This window comes from Gracilinanus agilis, chromosome 2 (genome assembly GCF_016433145.1).
Source record: "Gracilinanus agilis isolate LMUSP501 chromosome 2, AgileGrace, whole genome shotgun sequence".
NCBI lineage: Eukaryota > Metazoa > Chordata > Mammalia > Didelphimorphia > Didelphidae > Gracilinanus > Gracilinanus agilis.
In genome coordinates this window covers 199,654,355-199,673,917 of record NC_058131.1, presented here as the reverse complement: position 1 = coordinate 199,673,917, position 19,563 = coordinate 199,654,355, and the positions used below count along the sequence as shown (strand labels likewise).

At 38.8% G+C, this 19,563-nt stretch overlaps 1 protein-coding gene across 1 annotated transcript; it reads left to right on the top strand.

Annotated features, from left to right (window-relative positions):
* The first annotated feature begins 7,936 nt into the window (after positions 1-7,936).
* Positions 7,937-18,702, top strand: LOC123233465 (ribonuclease H1-like). The gene is made up of 6 exons (XM_044659562.1): positions 7,937-8,036; positions 10,832-10,922; positions 11,700-11,754; positions 14,095-14,179; positions 17,430-17,554; positions 18,450-18,702. Exons 1-6 carry the CDS (start codon positions 7,937-7,939, stop codon positions 18,522-18,524), a joined length of 531 nt encoding a protein of 176 aa, XP_044515497.1. The 3' UTR covers positions 18,525-18,702.
* The last annotated feature ends 861 nt before the right edge of the window (positions 18,703-19,563 follow it).

The following is a 19,563-nucleotide window of genomic DNA, read 5'->3' as shown; positions in this document are numbered from 1 at the left end:
TTCCAAATTGCCAGCCAGAATGGCTGGATCAGTTCACAGCTCCACCAGCAATGCATTAGTGTCCCAATTTTGCCACACATCCCCTCCAGCATTCATTACTCTCCCCTTCTTTCATTTTAGCCAATCTGCTAGGTGTGAGGTGATACCTCAGAGTTGTTTTGATTTGCATTTCTCTAATTATTAGAGATTTGGAACACTTTCTCATGTGCTTATTGATACTTTTGATTTCTTTACCTGAAAATTGCCTATTCATGTCTCTTGCCCATTTATCAATTGGGGAATGGCTTGGTGTTTTATACAATTGCTTTAACTCCTTGTATATTTGAGTGATTAGACCCCTGTCAGAGTTTTTCGTTATAAAGATTTTTTCCCAATTTGTTGTTTCCCTTCTGATTTTGACTACATTGTTTTTGTTTGTACAAAAACTTTTTAGTTTAATATAATCAAAACCATTTAATTTACATTTTGTAATTTTCTCTAACTCTTGCTTGGTTTTAAAGTCTTTCCTTTCCCAGAGATCTGACAAGTATACTATTCTGTGTTCACTTAACATGTTTATAGTTTCCCTCTTTCACCTGCTAATTTTTACTCAGTCTCTCTAGCTTGTTATAATGTGGCAGACAGAGAATGCCATGCTGGAATTTCAAGAATTCAAGGGTCATCTCCACATCATAATGAGACACCACAGTAGGTTTTTATGGGCAGATTTTGGGGGGTGGAAATATGTTTTAGAGGCATTGGGCAGTTTACTGGCTTTACTGATATGATCAGCACAACCTAAATTTATCTGAGGCAGGACTTGAACCTAGATCCTCCTAATTCCACTACCTTTTCTTTCTAGTATTTTCATTATATTATTCCCCTGCTCAAAAAAATGTTAGTGGCTCCCCACTGTCCAAATTCCTTAATCTAGCACTGAAGATCCTCTACAATGTGACTTCAACTTATTTTTCCACCCTCATTTCCCAACACTCTTGTCAAATGTCAGAATAAGAGACCCCTACAAGAGTCTGGGATAATTAAAGGGGGCTGTGATAGAGGGCAGAGGTTTAGTCCAAATAAAACTCCAAAGTTCCTTATAATTCTCACAAAAGTGTGGTGAAATTTTATCACACCAATACAGAACTCCAAGCTAAATAATAGGTTTATTGAGAGGAGGCCTCCCTCACAATAAAGCCGGACCCTGGTCCCAACAGAAGCAGAGACCCTGCTCAAGCCTTAGAAGAGAGAAGTCTTATGACATAGTGACAGTGACACAAAAAAATAAAAAGATGCTCAGATCTTCCACAGAGGTGTTCTTCATTAGTGACACAAGTGCTATTTAAGCTAGTGAATGCAAAAGATCACTTTGGGTGGTAGCTGAAATCTGTTACTATTGCTGACCTTTTAAAGGCCTTTGCACTCTTGGTGTCTTTTACTGACAATATTAGGAGTGGGCAGTTTGTAGAAACCACAGTGGCCTTCCTCCTGGGCGATGGTTTTAAGCTCCTACCCAATAGGATGTGGTGGGCTTGTTAGTAACTTTTGGTTATAGGCTTAAGGTCAAAAGATGTAAACGAGATTTGAGACCACCCAAAACTGTAACTTTCTTAGCTAATCCCTATAATTTTATAAAACAAACTATCACTTTGACTATTAACTCAAAAGGAATGATTCTGTCATTAAAATAATCATAAAGGTTAGTACTATTATAATCATAAAAGGGGGAAGGGGGCTTCATACTCACGAAAGATCTCAGCTTTTGGAAACGATACAGCTTATTGGTATTCTCTATGGTGTCAACGAGGAATCTAGGAGCCCCCAAACTTGTATCCTAGGAAGAATTGATGAACCCCTGTTTAGTTGGCCCTAAGGTAAAGGTTCCAGGTTTGACCTTGTGAGTGATGGTTCTTCCCTGGGGAAAGTCCCACTTTACCAGTCTCAGACTAACAATGGGACTTCAAGGAATCTAGGTGGGGATGGCTAATCCCATCAGATGTTCTGTATCTCTTATGACCCAATGGTTTCTCCCCTTGGCCAGGGTCCTTTATCTAGGTGACTTGCCCTTGGCTGAGTCTTTCCCTTTTGTGTCTATTGTAAGGCATCAGACTTTCACTATATTCCTGTCTGTCTGGAACTCCTCATTTTCCTTTGTTAATATTGTAAGGTCAATCAACTATCCCTCTTGTCCTTAGTCCCCATGTTCCCCAGAAAAGGTATTTAAGCTCCCCAACTTCAATGGCTCCTCAGAGTTATCTATCGCCTGGGCACTCCCAGGGGTCAGAGCATTTGGAGTGCAATCCTGGCACTCTGCATAAGTGTGTATTGGGTAGTGCTCAGCTCTGAGTAGAGGCCTACTCAGCCCTCTTACCTCTGTCCTTGATTAAAGAGCGGCTTTCCTGACTACTTAATATTTCTGTGTTTTTTTTCCAAGTCAACAGTGGATCTGAGCACGGTCCCCGAAATGAACTTTTGTAATTTTCCAAATGCAAGATATTCAATAAACATTTATTAAATGACTACGATGTCAGGGATGTAAACAGAAAGGCAAAAAGATTCCATGCTCTCAAGGAGCTCACAGTCTTATAAGGGAGACAACACATGGATAGGAGCTATAAAGCCTGGGGTAAAGGGAGAAATGAGACTGGTGTTGGGGACCTCATGAAGTCCTATAGCCAGGCAGGAAATCGCAAGGTGTCTTCCTTGAGTTCCTACCTGAAAAAGAAGATCTGAGAAAAGCTCTCTGATGTCCATCTTACCTTCTTCAGGGGAAGAAGGGGCAAGGGAGGGTAAAGGAGTTTACAAGTACCCCAGCCTCTTCTTTATTATAGCTATATCTATCCAGAGACAGACATAAATCCATAGACTGCAGCCACCTCGATTATGCACAAGGGCACAGAAAATACGAGAGAGGTAGGTGTAGGATGGAAAAGGTGGGATCCTCAATTTTGAGACGATAGACTGCCTGTGTGCCCCAGGGGTGTGTACCTGCAGTCATGTTATAAGAAACATAATAAATCAATCACCTGGTAATTACTGTTTGTGTATGTAGTGGTGATGGTGGTGGTGGTGGTGGTGGCACCAATCTTTCCCACTTCTAGTGGAGAGATGGTGTATATTAATGCGTGTGCAGTGTTAACTGGGAACAAACACAGAACTATTAAGTAGTCAGAAAAATCATTCTTTAATGAAGGAAAAGGAGTTTTTAGCTCTAAAATTTAGGCCTCGTGGCAGAGCTGTGCGCTACAAAGCCCATGCAGAGAAACCAGACTATGGCAGCTCATCAAACTCCTGGGAGTGACACCGCGCTAGATGACAGCTCCCAGGAACAAAAGAATTTGGGGGACCTACATACCATTTGGGGGATCTCTAGGGAGTGGGAAAGATAATTGATTGACATTACCATAGCTACACGGAAATGGGAGTGTTCAAACTATACTGTGTTGACGTGGAATCTAGAGACCCCAAACTTGTGGCCTAGTGAGATCTGCTGAACCCTAAGTTTTAGAAATAGCTTGTAGGTTGGAGACCCCCAAAGCTTGTACTTATTCCCTATTCCATGTTCCCAGGTCCCGTGAGAATCCACCCTAAAAGGAATCCCAGACTAGCAGTTGCAGACTGAATAATGGACCCTAGGGTAAAAGCTAAGTGATTCTTTTGCCTTAGAAGCTTCTCCCTTTGTACCAAATCCCCCTTTCTGATCAAACTCAGGACCTTCAGCTTACAAGAGTTATGCACAGCTTCATTGCTGCAAGAGAAAACTTAAAAAGAGATCCATAAACACATTCTTTAACTGAACTTGATCAACTCCCAATATACTTACTCACCATAAAGATTATTCATATCCACGCTTCTAACCTTACTCTTGACATCCCATATTATTGATTCTATTCGTGTTCATTGTACACCCGTTATAAAATTATTTAAATTACATGCTCAATCAGAAAAATTGCCTTACTCTACCAAAAATATAATTTAAAAGCAACCCTACAAACTATAGAAATATAAAAGCAAAAAATAAATCCACATCACAGATTAATCAGGGTTTGTAAATCTGAAAGTAGCCTTTCCTCCGTACAGTGACCAAAAATTAAAATATCATCTAATACCAAGAAAAAGTCTAATTAAATATTCTATGACAACAATCTCAAAATCATATGAAAAACTACATGACAATTTCAACTTCAAAATAATTTTTAAAAGTCTCAAATTAAAATTAACTCCAAAAATTCTCTCAAGATTGAAAATGCTTCTAACTTTCCCTAATTTTAAAACATCTCACACACCCCACTTTGGGGAGGTTGAGATGCTAGGGATTTAAAAACTGTTTTCATTCACCTTTAATTACTTAACTATAATGCCCAAACAGCTTAAACCTTTACTCCTATTACTTTGTATGAAAAAATAATGTTGCAACTGAGTCCGCTAATGTAAAGTCTGCAAATAAAAATTCTTGTGAAAATAATTCTCTTGCTTAGGCAGTTAACATGAGATCTCCTTAACCAAATTAGTTTTGGGTATACTTTTCAATTTCCCAAGTATCATTGGCAATAAAGGTTCATTCACCATTGAACTTAAACCTAGTCTGTAGGTGATTTCAGTAGCATTCCTAGGAGCAAAAGTTTCCTTATCTCATTGTTTCCTGCCTATAGTCTTCAAGATGTGTAAACTTTACTGGTACTGGGGAGAAAGTCAGTGTTCTATCTGAACCTTGTTTATTAAAAATACTGCTTAGGATCTACTATTTATAAGTGTACTGCTTCCCCCCTTTTTGACACTGGTGTTTTGTCAGGTTTTCCTTATGACCTAAATTCTTCCTCCTTTTAGGAAAAGGGACCTCTTAATCTGCTAACCTCATTTGCAATGGCTAAAATTTCTATTTGCCTTCACCATTCCCATATTCTAGGCCTTGCCTTTCTAAAGCTCCTTCTTCATATGATTACTAGAATTTTGCTAGAACAGGAGAAAAGTGGGAAGTAACTTGAAAGGAGGGAGAAAAGCTCCTATAACTTGGAATATTAATGCCACGCATAAGTTGGTAATGATCGGTAGTCACCTGTAGAACTTGGCTGAGCCATTTCTCAGCCCTTCCATTCCTTTTGTGACTGCATCCATAACCAATTTTCCTCCATAGCATTTCTTTTCCCAATTATCTTTCCATACAATTCGCCCTTAGATGGCAATTCTCTCTAACCATGTTCAGGGTTTAAACTACACTATCTTTGGCTATTAGCAATTATTTCTAGGCTCCATCCTCTCTTTTCCTCAATTCTGATAATATTTTGAGACCATCTAGCACTCTGGAATCTGTACGCAGAGTTTTCAAGTCCGATAGACATTACCTTTAATCCTCTTAACAACAAAAAATGCTATTATTCTAAACTTTTACCTGCTTTAGCTGAATTTGGGGAATAGCTCTCCTCTCTAGGTTCTCTACTTTGAGAGTCTTTGCTCAGGCTAAGTATAATTCTCAGAGTAAATGCTAAATATCCTTTTGTCTTGGGTAGTCTTCCCCATTGTATCAAAGACCCTTTCCCAGGAAGACACAATAGGAAAAGCTTCTAAGGCAAAAGAATCACTCAGTTTTTATCTTAGGGTCCATTATTCAGTCTGCAACTGCTAGTCTGGGATTCCCTTCAGGGTGGATTCTCACGGAAACAGGGAATATGCACAAGCCTTGGGGGTCTCCAACCTACAAGCTCACTAGGCCACAAGTTTGGGGTCTCTTAGATTCCACATCAACAACTGACAGGATACAATCACGCTTGAGAAAGGAATCATAGCTAGAGGCTTTGGGAAGAGAAAGGGGCTATTTACCGGGAAGGGACACTAAAAAAGATGGTACCTGCCCAGGTGTTGGGTCTCCTTGGGAAAGGGTCTCTGATACAAAGGGGAAAACTTAACTAAGACAAAAAGAGTATTTAGCATTCCCTTAGCCCCATTTAACTGGGATCATCATTTACCTTAGTCTGAAACTGCTAGTTTGAGATTCCCTTCTGGGTGGATTTTCTTGGGAACAAGGACAACTTGGGGTCTCCAATTTACAAGTTAATCCTAAAACTTGGGGTTCATCAGATCTTACTAGGCTACAAGTTTGGGGTTACTAGATTCCACGTCAACAGCAGCTAGGCTCAGAGTCAGGAGAACCTGGGTTTAAATCCTCTCTTTGGCAAATGTGAGCTATATGAGCCAGGGCAAATCTAAGCCTATAAAGTTGCAGAGATGTTGATATTCAGGATTGGGGGGAGTTTCCTCAATTCCCTACCCTAATGAAATCATAGATTAGTACAAAATTCCCAAAACAACAAAAGCAACTTGGTTTTGCTCTATTCATTTCTGATTTATGGTCCTTATAGATGGGCTTTGTGCTTCCTGGAAATATTGACAAAGACTTGCAAACCCTGGAAAAAATAATCAAAGAGAAAAACAGATTCCACAGCAGTTGCCTTTATTTCATGAGAGAAAATTGAGGCACATGTCAGAACCCAGGCAAAGTTGAGTTCATCAGGGAGAAAGGCTAAACTCGGGTTCCATATAGTGTTCACTCATGGGATATTGGAAAGGGGGCTGTCCTGGGGGAGTAGTCTGGAGGAGCTATGATTCATAGAACAGGAGATACTTAAGTCTATTTGGAATGTTATTTTCATAGTCGGGATTGTTTATTAGGGCACAGGACATAGTACTGATAAGAGCAAGAAATAGCTTTGAAACCATGTGCAACATTTAGAGGCTTCTTCAGGAGAAAGGTGGCATTAACTCCTTGCAGGATTTATGCTCAAGATAGGCACCTCTCAGTGGGGCAACTGATAACAACAGGTCATTTGGTACCAGGGCATTTAGAGATGGGGAAACTGTATCCTGATCAGACATCCCCACATCGTTATTGCCACTTTCACAGAAATAGTGAGAAGAGATGCCATTGGGTTATTTGTTTAGGGGGAGCAGGAAATGACTGGCATATAGATTTTGCTTCTCTGAAGTTAGGTCACCAGAGCCATTTTAATCAGAGAAGACAAAATTTCCCTATCCACACAATGTCATGGGGGGAAATGACTCTTGTTAGCAAAGGAGACTGATTTCAGATCCACAGGATCTTACCTTTTCATCTATTTCTTATTCCTCCTATTTATTAAAGTAACATCTTGCATCTGTGTGCCTGCTGTATTCTCCAATATGTGGTCAATTCTTTAAGGACAGGAACTGTTTAGGTTTTTTTCTTTTTGTTCAAAACAAATTTCTAGCACTTTTAAAAGGGAATTCTTAAACCTTTTCTCTAATTTAACTGGGGTCCTGGAGGTCCTTTTATCATAGAGATGTGTAAAGATATTCCAGCCCACAGTGAAAAGAAGTAGAAGCCAGAGAAACAGGAAGTGAGGTAGGAAGAGGCTATAAAAGGCCAGTGTGAGCCCTGAGAAGGGCATTTTTGACCATTTTGGGCTGGGAGGTAGTTGGTCCTTGGGGCTTGGTTGCTGGTGGTGGGGGTTGGTGATTATTTGGTGGTTGGGAGAAAGAGATAATATATTGATAGATATAATATATTGATTCTGCCTGGTGAGCTGAGCTGAAGGGTGATCAGCTGGACTTTCTCTAATGGCAGTTGTAGGCAGTTATAGACAGTTATAGGCAGTTATAGGCAGTTATAGGCAGCTATTGGCAGCTATTGGCACCTATAGGCAGTTATAAAACCAAGAGTAAAAGAAGACTGGCCTGAGGGGAAAACAAATTCCCTCAAGCCACCCAATTTATTTAGAGTTGGACTAAGGTTTTACAAAAAAAACTTTTTTTCAAAGATTAAAAACTGGGGGGTGGGAGTAGGGGAGGAGGGGTGGAGTCTGGGTTGTAGTTTGGAGTCCCACCCACTATCTTCCTCAGCTTTTTAAAACTGCTTGGCTTTCAGCTGGGGAGTTCATATACTCTGAAGGTCAGGATCTCTTTTTCTTTCCAAACCTTTGGAGAAATGAGTTGGAATCGTTATCAGCAGGACTCTGGGAGATCTAGCCATGGCTGGCAGAGTAGAGGCTCTGGAGGTTGGAATGAGCATCTGCACCAAGGATCGGGTAAGCCCCCAAAAGAATTGAGGAGGGGTGTCCCGGGACAACTAGAGTAGGGTCCCCCAAAAGAGGTTGAGGCAGAAGCCTAGTCTTATCTGTCTCCCCTGTCTTTCTCACAAGGCTTTTTTCCCAGTCATGTCTGTAAAGATTTGAAGCTTGAATGAGTCTTAACAGGCCACATTTAATCTTATCCCTAGCCCCATTTTACATAACAATCAGAAAAATCAGAAAATTGACTCACTGAATTGTAAAAAGGTTAAATGACAGCCCAACAGTTGGGTTAGGGAGTTAATTCCTTTGAATCTAAACCCATTGCAGTTACATTCTGCCTTAGCTTGTTTATATTCTGGGTAAGGGGCACTAGGCTCACATTTAATGTTAGGAAACTTTAGTAGGGAGTCTGCCATGACCCTTCTTAAAATCCATAAAGGATGCTTCCACATGTGCCTTCAAGTTAAAGTTATCTTCCCCCACCCCCATTAACAATTTGGTGGTGATGATCTCTAGAGGAGCCCGCAGGATACAGTCTATAGATAGGCTACTCAACCTTGAGTTTGTGATATGGGCTCATGTCCTTCCACTGCCTTTAGATGACCTGTACAGCCTGTTTGTAATTCTCTTATTGTTGGGCCTCCTTTTCTGCAAACTGAGATTATACTAGATGATCTAAGCTATTCCAGCTTCAGATCTAAAATTCTAGTCCACCTACTTCATTTTAACAGATTAGAAAACTGACCCAGAGAGGTTAATAACTTAGTTGCTCATAATCATTGGTATAGGGGCAGCTCAGTGGATTGAGAGCCAGGCCTAGAGTCTGGTGTCCTAGGTTCAAATCTAGTCTCAAGACACTTCCCAAGCTGTGTGACCCCCGTGGGCAAGTCACTTGACACCCCCCCCCACCACCACCTTTTAGCATTCTTCTGCTTTAGAACCAATACACAGTATTGAGTCTTAAGACAGAAGGTAAAGCTTAGAAAAAAAATCAGATAGAAATATTTAGGAAGTAGGAGAAATTGCAAACTCAAGTCTAGGGAAGTACAAACCAAAATAGCAAATTTTAGTATATTCTTTAAAAATACTCATTCTTCTAAGGACTAGAATGACTGACTCATTGACCAAGCTACTCCCTGCAGTATATTTGTATAAGGAATCCTTAATTTTATGTCTTACATTAAATATTCATGTTTGATTTAGAGGCAGGCCCAGGATATGGATTCTGGATCTGCTACTTTTAACAAATTTTGAGTGTCCTTGGGCAAGTGGTTTTCGTGTCTAGGACCCTGGGATCATCCCTCCGTAAAAAGGGGACTAGATGTTAGGGGATCATTCCAGCCCTCTAATCTCTTAATACAAAATTTGGAAGCTCCTGTAGGCACCTCATAGTAAGCCCCTAAGCATTTTAATTAAAAAAAAAAAAAAAAAAAGAACCTGCATGTTCTAATAATGGATAAAGGTGTAATGACTTAGATAAATATGTGTAGCCATATGTGTAATATACCTATATGTCATAAGTAATAGGATCTAGAACGAAATTTTAAAACTACATTGATTCATATACTGCCAGTGGATATTTCTCTAATGAAGACTGGCTTTCTGCCCTGTCTTCCTCTTGACACTCCTGAGCTTGCCCTCTTACTGGTCCAGGCAATTAAAGATTTTAAATTTGCAGATTCACTTTGTTAACTTGGACCGCATCCCCTGCCTTTGCTCTAAGCAATGAAAACTCGGATCTATACGAGAAAATAGGCGGCAGTTGCAGGTTTGCAAAGTGCCCAACCGAGGTAGTTTCTTTCATTACCGCCCCGTCAGACACTATTTTTTTCCCCTCCGTATACCCGTAACAATGACGAAACTTTGAAGCCCAAGAGCTTAGGTTACTTATCTGCTAGTGAGAGAGGCCGGCTTTGGATCTCGTCTTTCATCATTCCTGGGGCTCTGGCTTGGAGTTGTGAGGAGGCGGCTGCGGGTTACCCCCCCTCACGCGCCCTAATTGTGGTCATGGGGGAGGGGCGGCCGCGGGCCGGTTTGCGAGAACCCCCCACACCCCCCGCCGTGAAGCCCCATCTGTGAAGCCCGGTGCTTGTTGAGCACTTTTCCCATTGTCAGGTGTGTAGTGCCTTTTTCATGAGAAAACTAAAAACTCATACTTTGACTCTGAATTTTCATTTGGGAGGAGGTTATCGCCACCCCACCCACCTCCCCAGAGCTTAAATACACTGCAAAATGATTCCTTTAAAAATGTAAAGAGCCTCTCTGGGCTATTTAGGACCACCAGGATTTAATTTAGTCTATCCCCAAATAAGGACTTAGAGCATAAAATCACTTATTCTACAACGTTATCTTTGGGAGTGGCAGAAAGGGTGTAAAAATTTACTTCTGAGTTTTGTTCTTAAGTTTTTAAGACTTTCATAGTTTTATTAAGTCTAGCAAAAGGTGGGGAGGAGAGTCAGTGGTCACAGGTTCCCACTAACCTTCCATGAGTCAAATATTTAGGATTCAAGCTAAGGAATCAGGAAGCAATCCCCTGACTGGCTGGCACCTAATGAGGTTTCCATAAGACAGATTAAAATTTAGACCTCGGGAATTTTGGACATTTTTTTGCTCTTGATATTTAAATCCCTAGAAGGTTTCGGTTGGGAGCCTGACCTGGGCATCCTGAGTGGAGCATTAAAACTAGCCTAATCTCTAAGGAATAAAAATCTTGGTTACTTCTCATGCAAAGCTAGATTTCAAACAAAAAAAACTTAACTTTTCTTCCACAATCTCATTTAAGTAATACATTGCAGAAATATGTTTTACAGACCCTGTATATACCAAGGGTGCTTGCAAAAATAATGGAAGAGAAGGGGCCCGAGGAGGTATAGGTGTCTTCTGGCCAGAAGCCAATGATCTGTAAGTACACAAACATTTTTTAAACCTTTAGTTTCTGTTTTAGATTCAACACTATGGTTAGAAGGAGTGGTAAGGGGGCTAGGTAATGGCTGGGTTAAGTGACTTGCCCAGGGGGCGCTTATACATGCAGGAAGTATCTGTTTTTTTATTTTTTTAAACAGAAACACAAGGAGTATCAAATTTGAACTCCTGACCTCTCATCTCCAGGTCTGGCCCTATCCACTGAGCCACTTTTAATTGGCCCCTCCTACACAAGTCATGAAGCAAGCTCCAAAATTATCCTTTTTCAGTGCATTGTACTGAAAAAATGAAGGACAGTTGAATTAATTGGAAGACCAATAGCATTTCTTTTTTTTTTTTAAACCCTTACCTTCCATCTTAGAATCAATACTGTGTATTGGTTCTAAGGCAGAAGTAGCAGTAAGGGCTAAGCAATGGGAGTTAAATGACTTGCCCAGGGTCACACAGCTAGGAAGTGTCTGAGGTCAGATTTGAACTGAGGACCTCCCATCTCTAGGCCTGACTCTCAATCCAGAGTCACCCAGCTGTTCTATAGCATTTAGTTCTCATACCTAAGTAATTGACTCAAATACAAGAGAGCCAGCTATTAAAACAATACCTAGGGCCATTGGTATGCATTGTTTTACAGAGTGGGTGATTCCTAGTAGTAAAGCTTGAAATATGAAACCAATGTATTGGCTATTAAACAATATAGAATCCAAATTGTTCTAGTCCGCACTGTCTTGCTCTTTTGTGTTTTTTTATTTTTTTAAACAGAAACACAAGTAGTACATATTCTGGACGGCAGACAAACCAAACTGCTTCATTAGAAGTAAGTTACAGGTCTTGATCTTTTATTTTTAAAATTTCTTTTTTTAAGTGTTTTTCCATGGTTACATAATTCATGTTCTCTTCCTCCCCTCCTCGAGATTGACAAGCAATTTTATTGAGTATTATCACTCAATACTTCCATGTTCATTTTTGTAATAGAGTAATCTTAAAACCAAAATCCCAAATCTTAATAGGTCTTGATCTTTAGAAGAGAAAAATGATTCTGAAGTTTGTCATTTTAGGTTTTTATTTTCCCTTTGATAAGTTTCAAGTTATACAGTTTCTTCTATCTTGTATCTAAAAGGCAAAAACAACAGTGAGGTCTTAATATTAAAAATTGATTTCAAAATTCTTTTCTCTGTGAGGGTTAACAGCACTATGATTTGAGGTGCCAGTTTACTCCAAAATAACCTGCTTTAGCAGATTGTTATTGTATACAGTGTACTTGTCTTGGAAGTTTTGTCTGGGAATGTTCAATGTATAGCCAGCATTTCTGTATAGGATTGCAATTTGCTTTTTTATGCTCATGGTCTTTATTTTGATCCCCACAACAACTGTGGAAGATAAGTACTAATCACATTTTAAGGATGAGGAAAATTGAGGTTGAGATTCAGTGATTGCTCAAGGTCTCACAATTTTAGTGTCTTGAGGCAGGATTTTTGAATGACTTAAGGTCTTCTTAAGGTCATCATTCTATTCACTGTCACCTAGCTGCCATTTATTCATGAGTGTATTTGTCCTACTGGTTTTAAAGTTTTTAAGCCCTTAACCAGTCTTGGAAAATCAGTATTATTGGTTTCAAGGCAGAGAGGGAGTGGGGAGTAAGGGCTAGGTAATGGGAGTTAAAAGTGGCTTGGCTAGGATTACACAGGAAAAAGGTGTCTAGGGCAGATTTAAACTCGGGACTTCCCTCCCATCTCTAGACCTGACTCAATCCACTGAGCCACCTAGCTGTTGTCCCCATGCTTGTATTTTAAAGTATTCTATATCTAGGGAATTTGGAAAGGCACCAAGAATAGGAATAAATATTTGGAAAGTCTTGCTCCCTTCCCAGGGAAAAGGAAAAAACTTGCAAACATACAGCCTCCCATTGACAATGTCCTTCCAATTCTTATCCCAAGGAATAGGAAGAGAGAGCTTAAATTCACATCTCCTCATTACAAATTACCTTATATTGATTTGCTATATTCATGTTTCCTCTGATAGCATGTAAGTTTGTATTGAAATTGCCTTATTAAGGTTTCCCTACCACCCCACTACTAGTGTATAGCAAGTATATAGTTAATGTAGCATAACAATAATGGGAATTAAGATTATAAAGGATAACTAAAAGTACTGAGTCTGTTCCCTACTACTAAAACCCTATTCAAGTGGAGCCTCCAAACCATCTCCATTGCCACTTCCCTCTGACTTTTCCAGTTGTCTGCCTCTAACCACCACTAGAGTTGCTGAGAAACATCTGGTCTGTCATCTGCTCTGCCTCTTCTATGCCTTATTACCCACTTGCTGTCAGAATATTTTTTCCTTTGCACTATGTAAAGAACTAGCACATTCCTAGATCCCTTGGCAAATCCCATCATGTAAATAGCTGGGACCAGGGAACATCCTTCTTGGGTGATGCAGGTTGAGGTGAAACGCAGGGGAAGGACCAAAGGAATAATATCCTGTCCCTTCCAGAGCCAGGATTCTCTTCTTAGGGTTGGGTTGTGGTATTACTACACCTGGCATTGTGTCTAGTAAATAGGGGAGGCACTTTTTGCTTATTGATTTAATGACAACCTGGGAAGGGATTTTCTCCAACTCAAATCTCCAATTCTTTTAACAACCATAAACATTCTTGATTTCTTACTTGACTTCTACTCCACTGTTCTTTACTTCTTCACACTATTCCATGTTGCAATTTTAAAGGTGTATTATTAGGATTGGACTTGAATTACCTGCCCACTTGTAATTTCCACCTGTGGTCCTTCCTATTCATGATTATATTCACTTATTCACAACAGTCTTGTCATTGGTTGTACAAATTTTATCTCTTCTCATTTTAACAGATGGGGAAAGAGGAAGGAAGCTGATGGTTTCACAATTTAAGGTTTCAGAATTAGTGGGGTATGGATGGCATAAGACTCCTCATCTTAATAAAGGATAACCTCAACCATCTTGGAAGGGGTTTTCTGGGGATTAATTGTCCTAGAATCAGATTTAAGAGCTTAGAAAAGTTCTTGGACGTACCTAGTCTTAACTCGCTTGAGACGTATCTCAATATGCATTCCTAATTCCTTTTTACTTATAAATTAGAAGGGTGAAAATTGAAATTTCATACCTTTTACAATTATTTTTTAAGGCAGCTACCAAGGGGATTGAGCAAGCTAAGGCCCAAAACCTTCCAAGAGTCACTGTGTACTCGGATAATCAACTTGTCACCAAAGGTAAGCTTTGTACTACTTTGGGTATGCATACTATAGTATTTAAGTGAAGAAAAGAGAAATTCATCACTGTCCAAAATGCCTAGCAAAAAGGATAAAACTACAAGAAATACTAAAGTCTTAAGACAACCATCTAGTTTAAATCACATTTCTTTTGAAGGGCAAGAAGGTTGGGATGTCTGGAGACCTGGACCTATTTCTGCTACTGACCGAAAGCTGTTAGGCATTGAAGTCACCATCTATTTGGTGTCTCAATTTCCTTATCTGTTAAAATGAGGAATGGTAGAAGATAAGTTGAAGAGATTTGAATTTAAGATTCCTTATCTCTTTCTATGTTTCAGGGCATACCAACATAAATGAGGTTCTAGTTCAAAAAGAAAAGATAGCATATAACCCTGGTTTAGGAAGGATTTAAAAAATAAATTGTTATGGTCAGGGTTAGGAAGGAAGGATGGGTAGGGTACAGTGGCAATGAAAAAGAGCCAAGGAAGACCCAAGGAAAGATTAATGGTTAAATTTTAGATGCTAAAGGGAAGATAATAGACTTATGAGAAACTTAAGAGTGCATGGGAATGAGGCTTGCCAGGCTAGAATGAGAAGTTGTTTGAGTACTTTGAGATCTTGATAGATTTTAGAGTCTACAGACTTTGGTTCAAATATGTTCTTCCTACTCTTTTCTTAGGCAAGTTGCTTAACTCAAGTGAGTCTGAGGAATGGGTTGGACTCAACCTCTTTAAGACTTTTTCCAGCTTTTTAAATCTTGATTCTAGGGTCTTTCTCTGGAATAAGAATATTTTCTAAGGGTCCAACCTTCTTGAATATTAATGTGATTTTCTTATGGCTGATACTGGTTGATAGAACCCTGGAATGGACTGTCATTATAGAATAGTGAAATTGATCAAGTCACTTACCTGAGTCTTGATTTCCACTTGGTTACCTGTAGCACTCATATTGTGCCAGGGGAGGATAATAGAAAGGTGAAAAATAGGTTCACCTACACCTTCAATAAGCACATCTTTTAATAGCAGTTCTAAACTGCTGTGAAAAAATTGCTTTGCTAAAGTTTGACACTTCAATAAATGGTTCATCATTGTAAGTGTACTTTTTCATCTATGCAGCCCCTTCCAAAGCCTTATCCTATATAGTTATGTAGAGTGAGAATTAGTGGTATATTCTAAATGTATTAGTTAGCATAGCAATAGGAGCAATATTAGTAATTTAAGATCAGTATCCCTGGAAACCCCAGAAGTTGAGGCCTTTCAGGAGGAAAGAGGTTCAAAGATATCCTGTCTTTGTCATAAAGCCATAAAAGACCTTTTTGGCTGACATGGAACCAGGACCCCCACCACTCAACAAAATTTATGGAAAGACCTACCCGTAACATCTCCCCTTCCCTTGTGATTTCTTACTGAGCCTGACAATGCCTTTAATCAACATTTAAAGAGTCCTGAGAAACCAGGTTAAAAGATATAAAGACTCTAGAAGACCTGAAGGCCTAAGTTACAATGGAAAAATACAGTCAACTCTTTCCTTGGTAAAGAGACTTACATTGACAAAAAATGTTTCTTATTGAATATTTCTGTATATTCTGGAACTAATTTGAGAAATAGTCCACTTGTTCAGGAAGTGCTGGGAAACTTGGGGGAAGTAGGGAAAAAGGAGAGACAATATAAAATATAATACAGGTGGTGATGACTTAAAGAGCATTGTATCTTGTCATTGCCTTGGGTCACTGTCCTTGTACTACAAGCAATAAAAGCTGCATTCTATCTGGTCTACTCTGTCCATTTCAGTGAGTATGGGCATGCATCTTTACTCCCCAGATTCCCACTCCAAACATATCTTTATTTTGCAAAAAATTCTCACACACTTTATCTGTTGTTTTCCTCACTATTACATTTTTGGCATATGATCAACCACACAAAATTACTGGGAAAACATTTGTGATTATGGGCATTTGTCCCACCCTATGGAGGAGCTTACATCCTTAAATGTACTGAAATTTTCCCAAGTGTAATTCCATCAACCTACTGTTTGCCATCTATCACGTCCTCCATCTGTAGTTCTTGTCCGACTTAGAGGAACCAATAGGCTGGTTCTGTGACTTGGACATCTGAACTGCTTGTCATATGTTCTTAGCCCATTTATTTTCTCTTTTGTATTGTCATTCATGTAACCAGGGATGTCTAGGTAGCAATGTGTGGTACCAAGGGTAGGAATAATGAGTTTGGAAGGTGTTGGCTTTGACTTCTACCTCTGTCATTTAGTGCTTTGGGACATTTGAGATGTCATTTAGTACCTTGCATTCAGTTTCCCTTCTTTACAAAATGAAGGAACTAAGCAGTTGCATATTCTCACTACAACCCTGGAAACTGGGCCCTCTTTTGCCCAAGGAGCCCCAAAATAAATTACCTAATACCTATAACCAGTGATAGAGCAACTTAGTTTGATGCTGGGAACCCTTCTATAACCAAACCTTATAGCTATGCCCCTGCTGGGATAGGTTTCAAAAATTAAAGAGGATCCCCTCAGTATTAATAGTGTTAAAAGTAATATATAAGAGTTGTTGCTCTTGTAGGATGTTCTGAGGACTGAGTAGAATTCTGTATTCTAGTCCTAACCTTCTTTGTAGTTACCAGCTAGTTGCCCTTGCTGAAACTAGTGTTCTACATCATTAAAATGGAGAGTATAGTTCTACCTCTTCTACATGCAATGAATACTGGGTTTGAATTCCAAATAGTGTTTTCACTCCTTGATTTCTCCAAAGGCTTTGACTTTTGAAGAGTCTTTGCTCTTCAAAAATGTTTCAAAAAATATTTTTTATTGAATGTTCTTTGCTAGGTCTTAACATATTGGAAAAGCTTCTATCCTATATACTACATAATGATTTCTTTTGCCATTAGGAATTAGTCTTAAGTTTGTAAGGGACCAGGACCTGTATCAGGAAATACTTACCTGCTCTGGATTGACCCCCATCCACATATCCTTGATCCATAGATTGACTCTAGTCCTAAGAAAACCAAAGTTACCCATATAAGATAAACATTTATTATGATATAAGTTTGAAATGGAAAGGTTCAATGTAGAACATGAATACCTTTTATCTGTATGAAATGATAACCAAAGGGGATACTTTAGCAAATGAGGAATGGGGGAAATGCAATAATCTGTTATAAATAATGGCAATATATATAGTATTTTCCCTTGAAAAATTGGAAAAAAAATAAGGTAAGACATCTTTTTAATTACACAGGAATGAATGAATGGATTAACAAATGGAAAGAAAATGATTGGAAAACAAGTAGAAATACGGATGTTGTCCACAAAGACCACTTTGTTAGGTTGGATGAAATGACTCGGGACATGGATGTTGACTGGGTGAGGAGATTTTTTGTTGTAATTTCCTCTTCTAACACAAGCCAAGGTAACATCTAGAAATTGAAGCTCAAAGTGTAGTCTGTCTTTAAAGTTGCTTGAGGCTCAGGATAGTGAAAAGCTTTCAAGACAATGCATAAATTTGTCAGGAAATCATAGGATCTTGCAATTTGAAAATTTAGGAATGACCAGTTTAAGAATTTTACCCTAGCTATTTTAAAAAAATTAGGTTTTTTTTTTTTTAAAAACCTTGCCTTCAATCATAGAATCAATACTGTGTATTAATTCTAAGGCATAGGCAATGGGGGTTTAAGTGACTTGCTCCCAGGGTCACACAGCTAAAAAGTGTTGTATAATAACTAAATTTTAATTCTTACAGATCAGATTTGAAACTAGAATTTCCCTCACTTGTCTTCCTGGCTCAATCCACTGAGCCACTTAGCTGACCCCCCCAAAAAATCCAGTCAAAGATAATTTTTAACCTTACTTTTAAGTCAATATAACCTCATCTGTTGTAAAATGGATATTGTATACCCATTTCATCCTAAGACTGAGGTAGACCCTATACAATTCATAATTTTCTTCTTTTTACATGGTCTTTAATTTGGAAGTTTTAAAAATTGCGTAACAAAAGGGGGGGGGTAAAGGATATCCCAAAAGCATGACAAGTGTTTTAAAATCTCATTTGGCATTACAAAAGAGAACCTATGTATTAGTATAAAGTCATTCATGCCCTATTGGTAGATTGAGGTGAATTTGGATCATTTCTAAAATGTCTTGTGAGTGCTACCTCTGGTTTAAGCCTTCTAACTGATTAAGGTTTTTCCCTTACACAGGTATGGGAATAGTTGAAATTAAATTTCTTGATTAATTAAATTTCAACTTTTTTTTTTAACAGAAGTATGTTCCTGCTCGTTCAAAAGGAGGCAATGCTGAAGCTCACAAATTAGCTAGAGAAGCTTATAGAAAGTGAGAAGGCTCAGTATTTGTGGGTGTTGAATTTAACTGCAATATATAATCTCCAGATTTTCTTCCTTGTCTTGGAGCTGTTCCATGGTTAGCTTTGACCATTTTCTTCATATACTTAAAAGATTTTTCTCTGTGCTAGTTTGTTTCTTTTAAATAGTTGAAATAAAAGGAAGGCAACCAGACTATTGACTTTTTAGTGATCATTTACTAAATTCTTTTTATTTTAATTTAATTTTATTAATTTTTTAAAATTTAAACCCTTCCGTCTTGGAGTCAATACTGTGTATTGGCTCCAAGCCAGAAGAGTGGTATGGGCTAGGCAATGAGGATTAAGGGACTTGCCCAGGGTCACACAGCTGGGAAGTGTCTGAGGTCAGATTTGAACTTCAGACCTCCTGACTCTAGGCCTGGCTTTCAATCCACTGAGAGCCACCCAGCTGTCCCCCAGTAACTGGCCTTTATTTAGGAAAATTTTCCCTTTGCATTTATTGAGATTGTTAAACTCATAGCACCAGGTATACAGCAGGCACTTAACAAATACTTATTTTATTTTTTTTTTATAAACCCTTACCTTCTGTCTTAGAGTGGATACTGAGTATTGATCAGTTCCATGATAAAAGAGCAGTATGGGCTAGGCAATTGGAGTTAAGTGACTTGCCCAGGGTCACACAGTTGGGAAGTGTCTGAAGCCATATTAGAACCTAGGACCCTCCTGTCTCTAGGCCTGGCATTTATTCTTATAGTAAAAATAGTTTGTATAAACTACAGTGAATAAATTCAGTTTAGGATCAGCTATTGATTAGAAATTGTTACTGATCTGATTTTGTAGTAAGAAGTAGTTCCAACCATTAATGAATTCTGAAATTTAGGATTAATAGTAAGCTAACCACTTAGATATAAAAATATACATATAACTGGATATTTACCCTTTCTGAATTCTGTTTGGCTTCAAATTAACTGCATATTTATTTAAGAGATTTCTTACCTCACCAAGATTATATCCTTTTTTCAAGGGGCCTATCAAAACCTTCCCTTTCAAAATA

What these genes read in the sequence shown, in the direction of transcription:
- LOC123233465 (XM_044659562.1), top strand. Translation starts at nt 7,937, where the DNA reads ATGAGTTGGAATCGTTATCAGCAGGACTCTGGGAGATCTAGCCATGGC. An exon ending in GCATCTGCACCAAGGATCGG is followed by an intron (nt 8,037 to 10,831) that starts GTAAGCCCCCAA and finishes TATGTTTTACAG; the next exon opens with ACCCTGTATATACCAAGGGT. An exon ending in TAATCAACTTGTCACCAAAG is followed by an intron (nt 14,180 to 17,429) that starts GTAAGCTTTGTA and finishes TTAATTACACAG; the next exon opens with GAATGAATGAATGGATTAAC.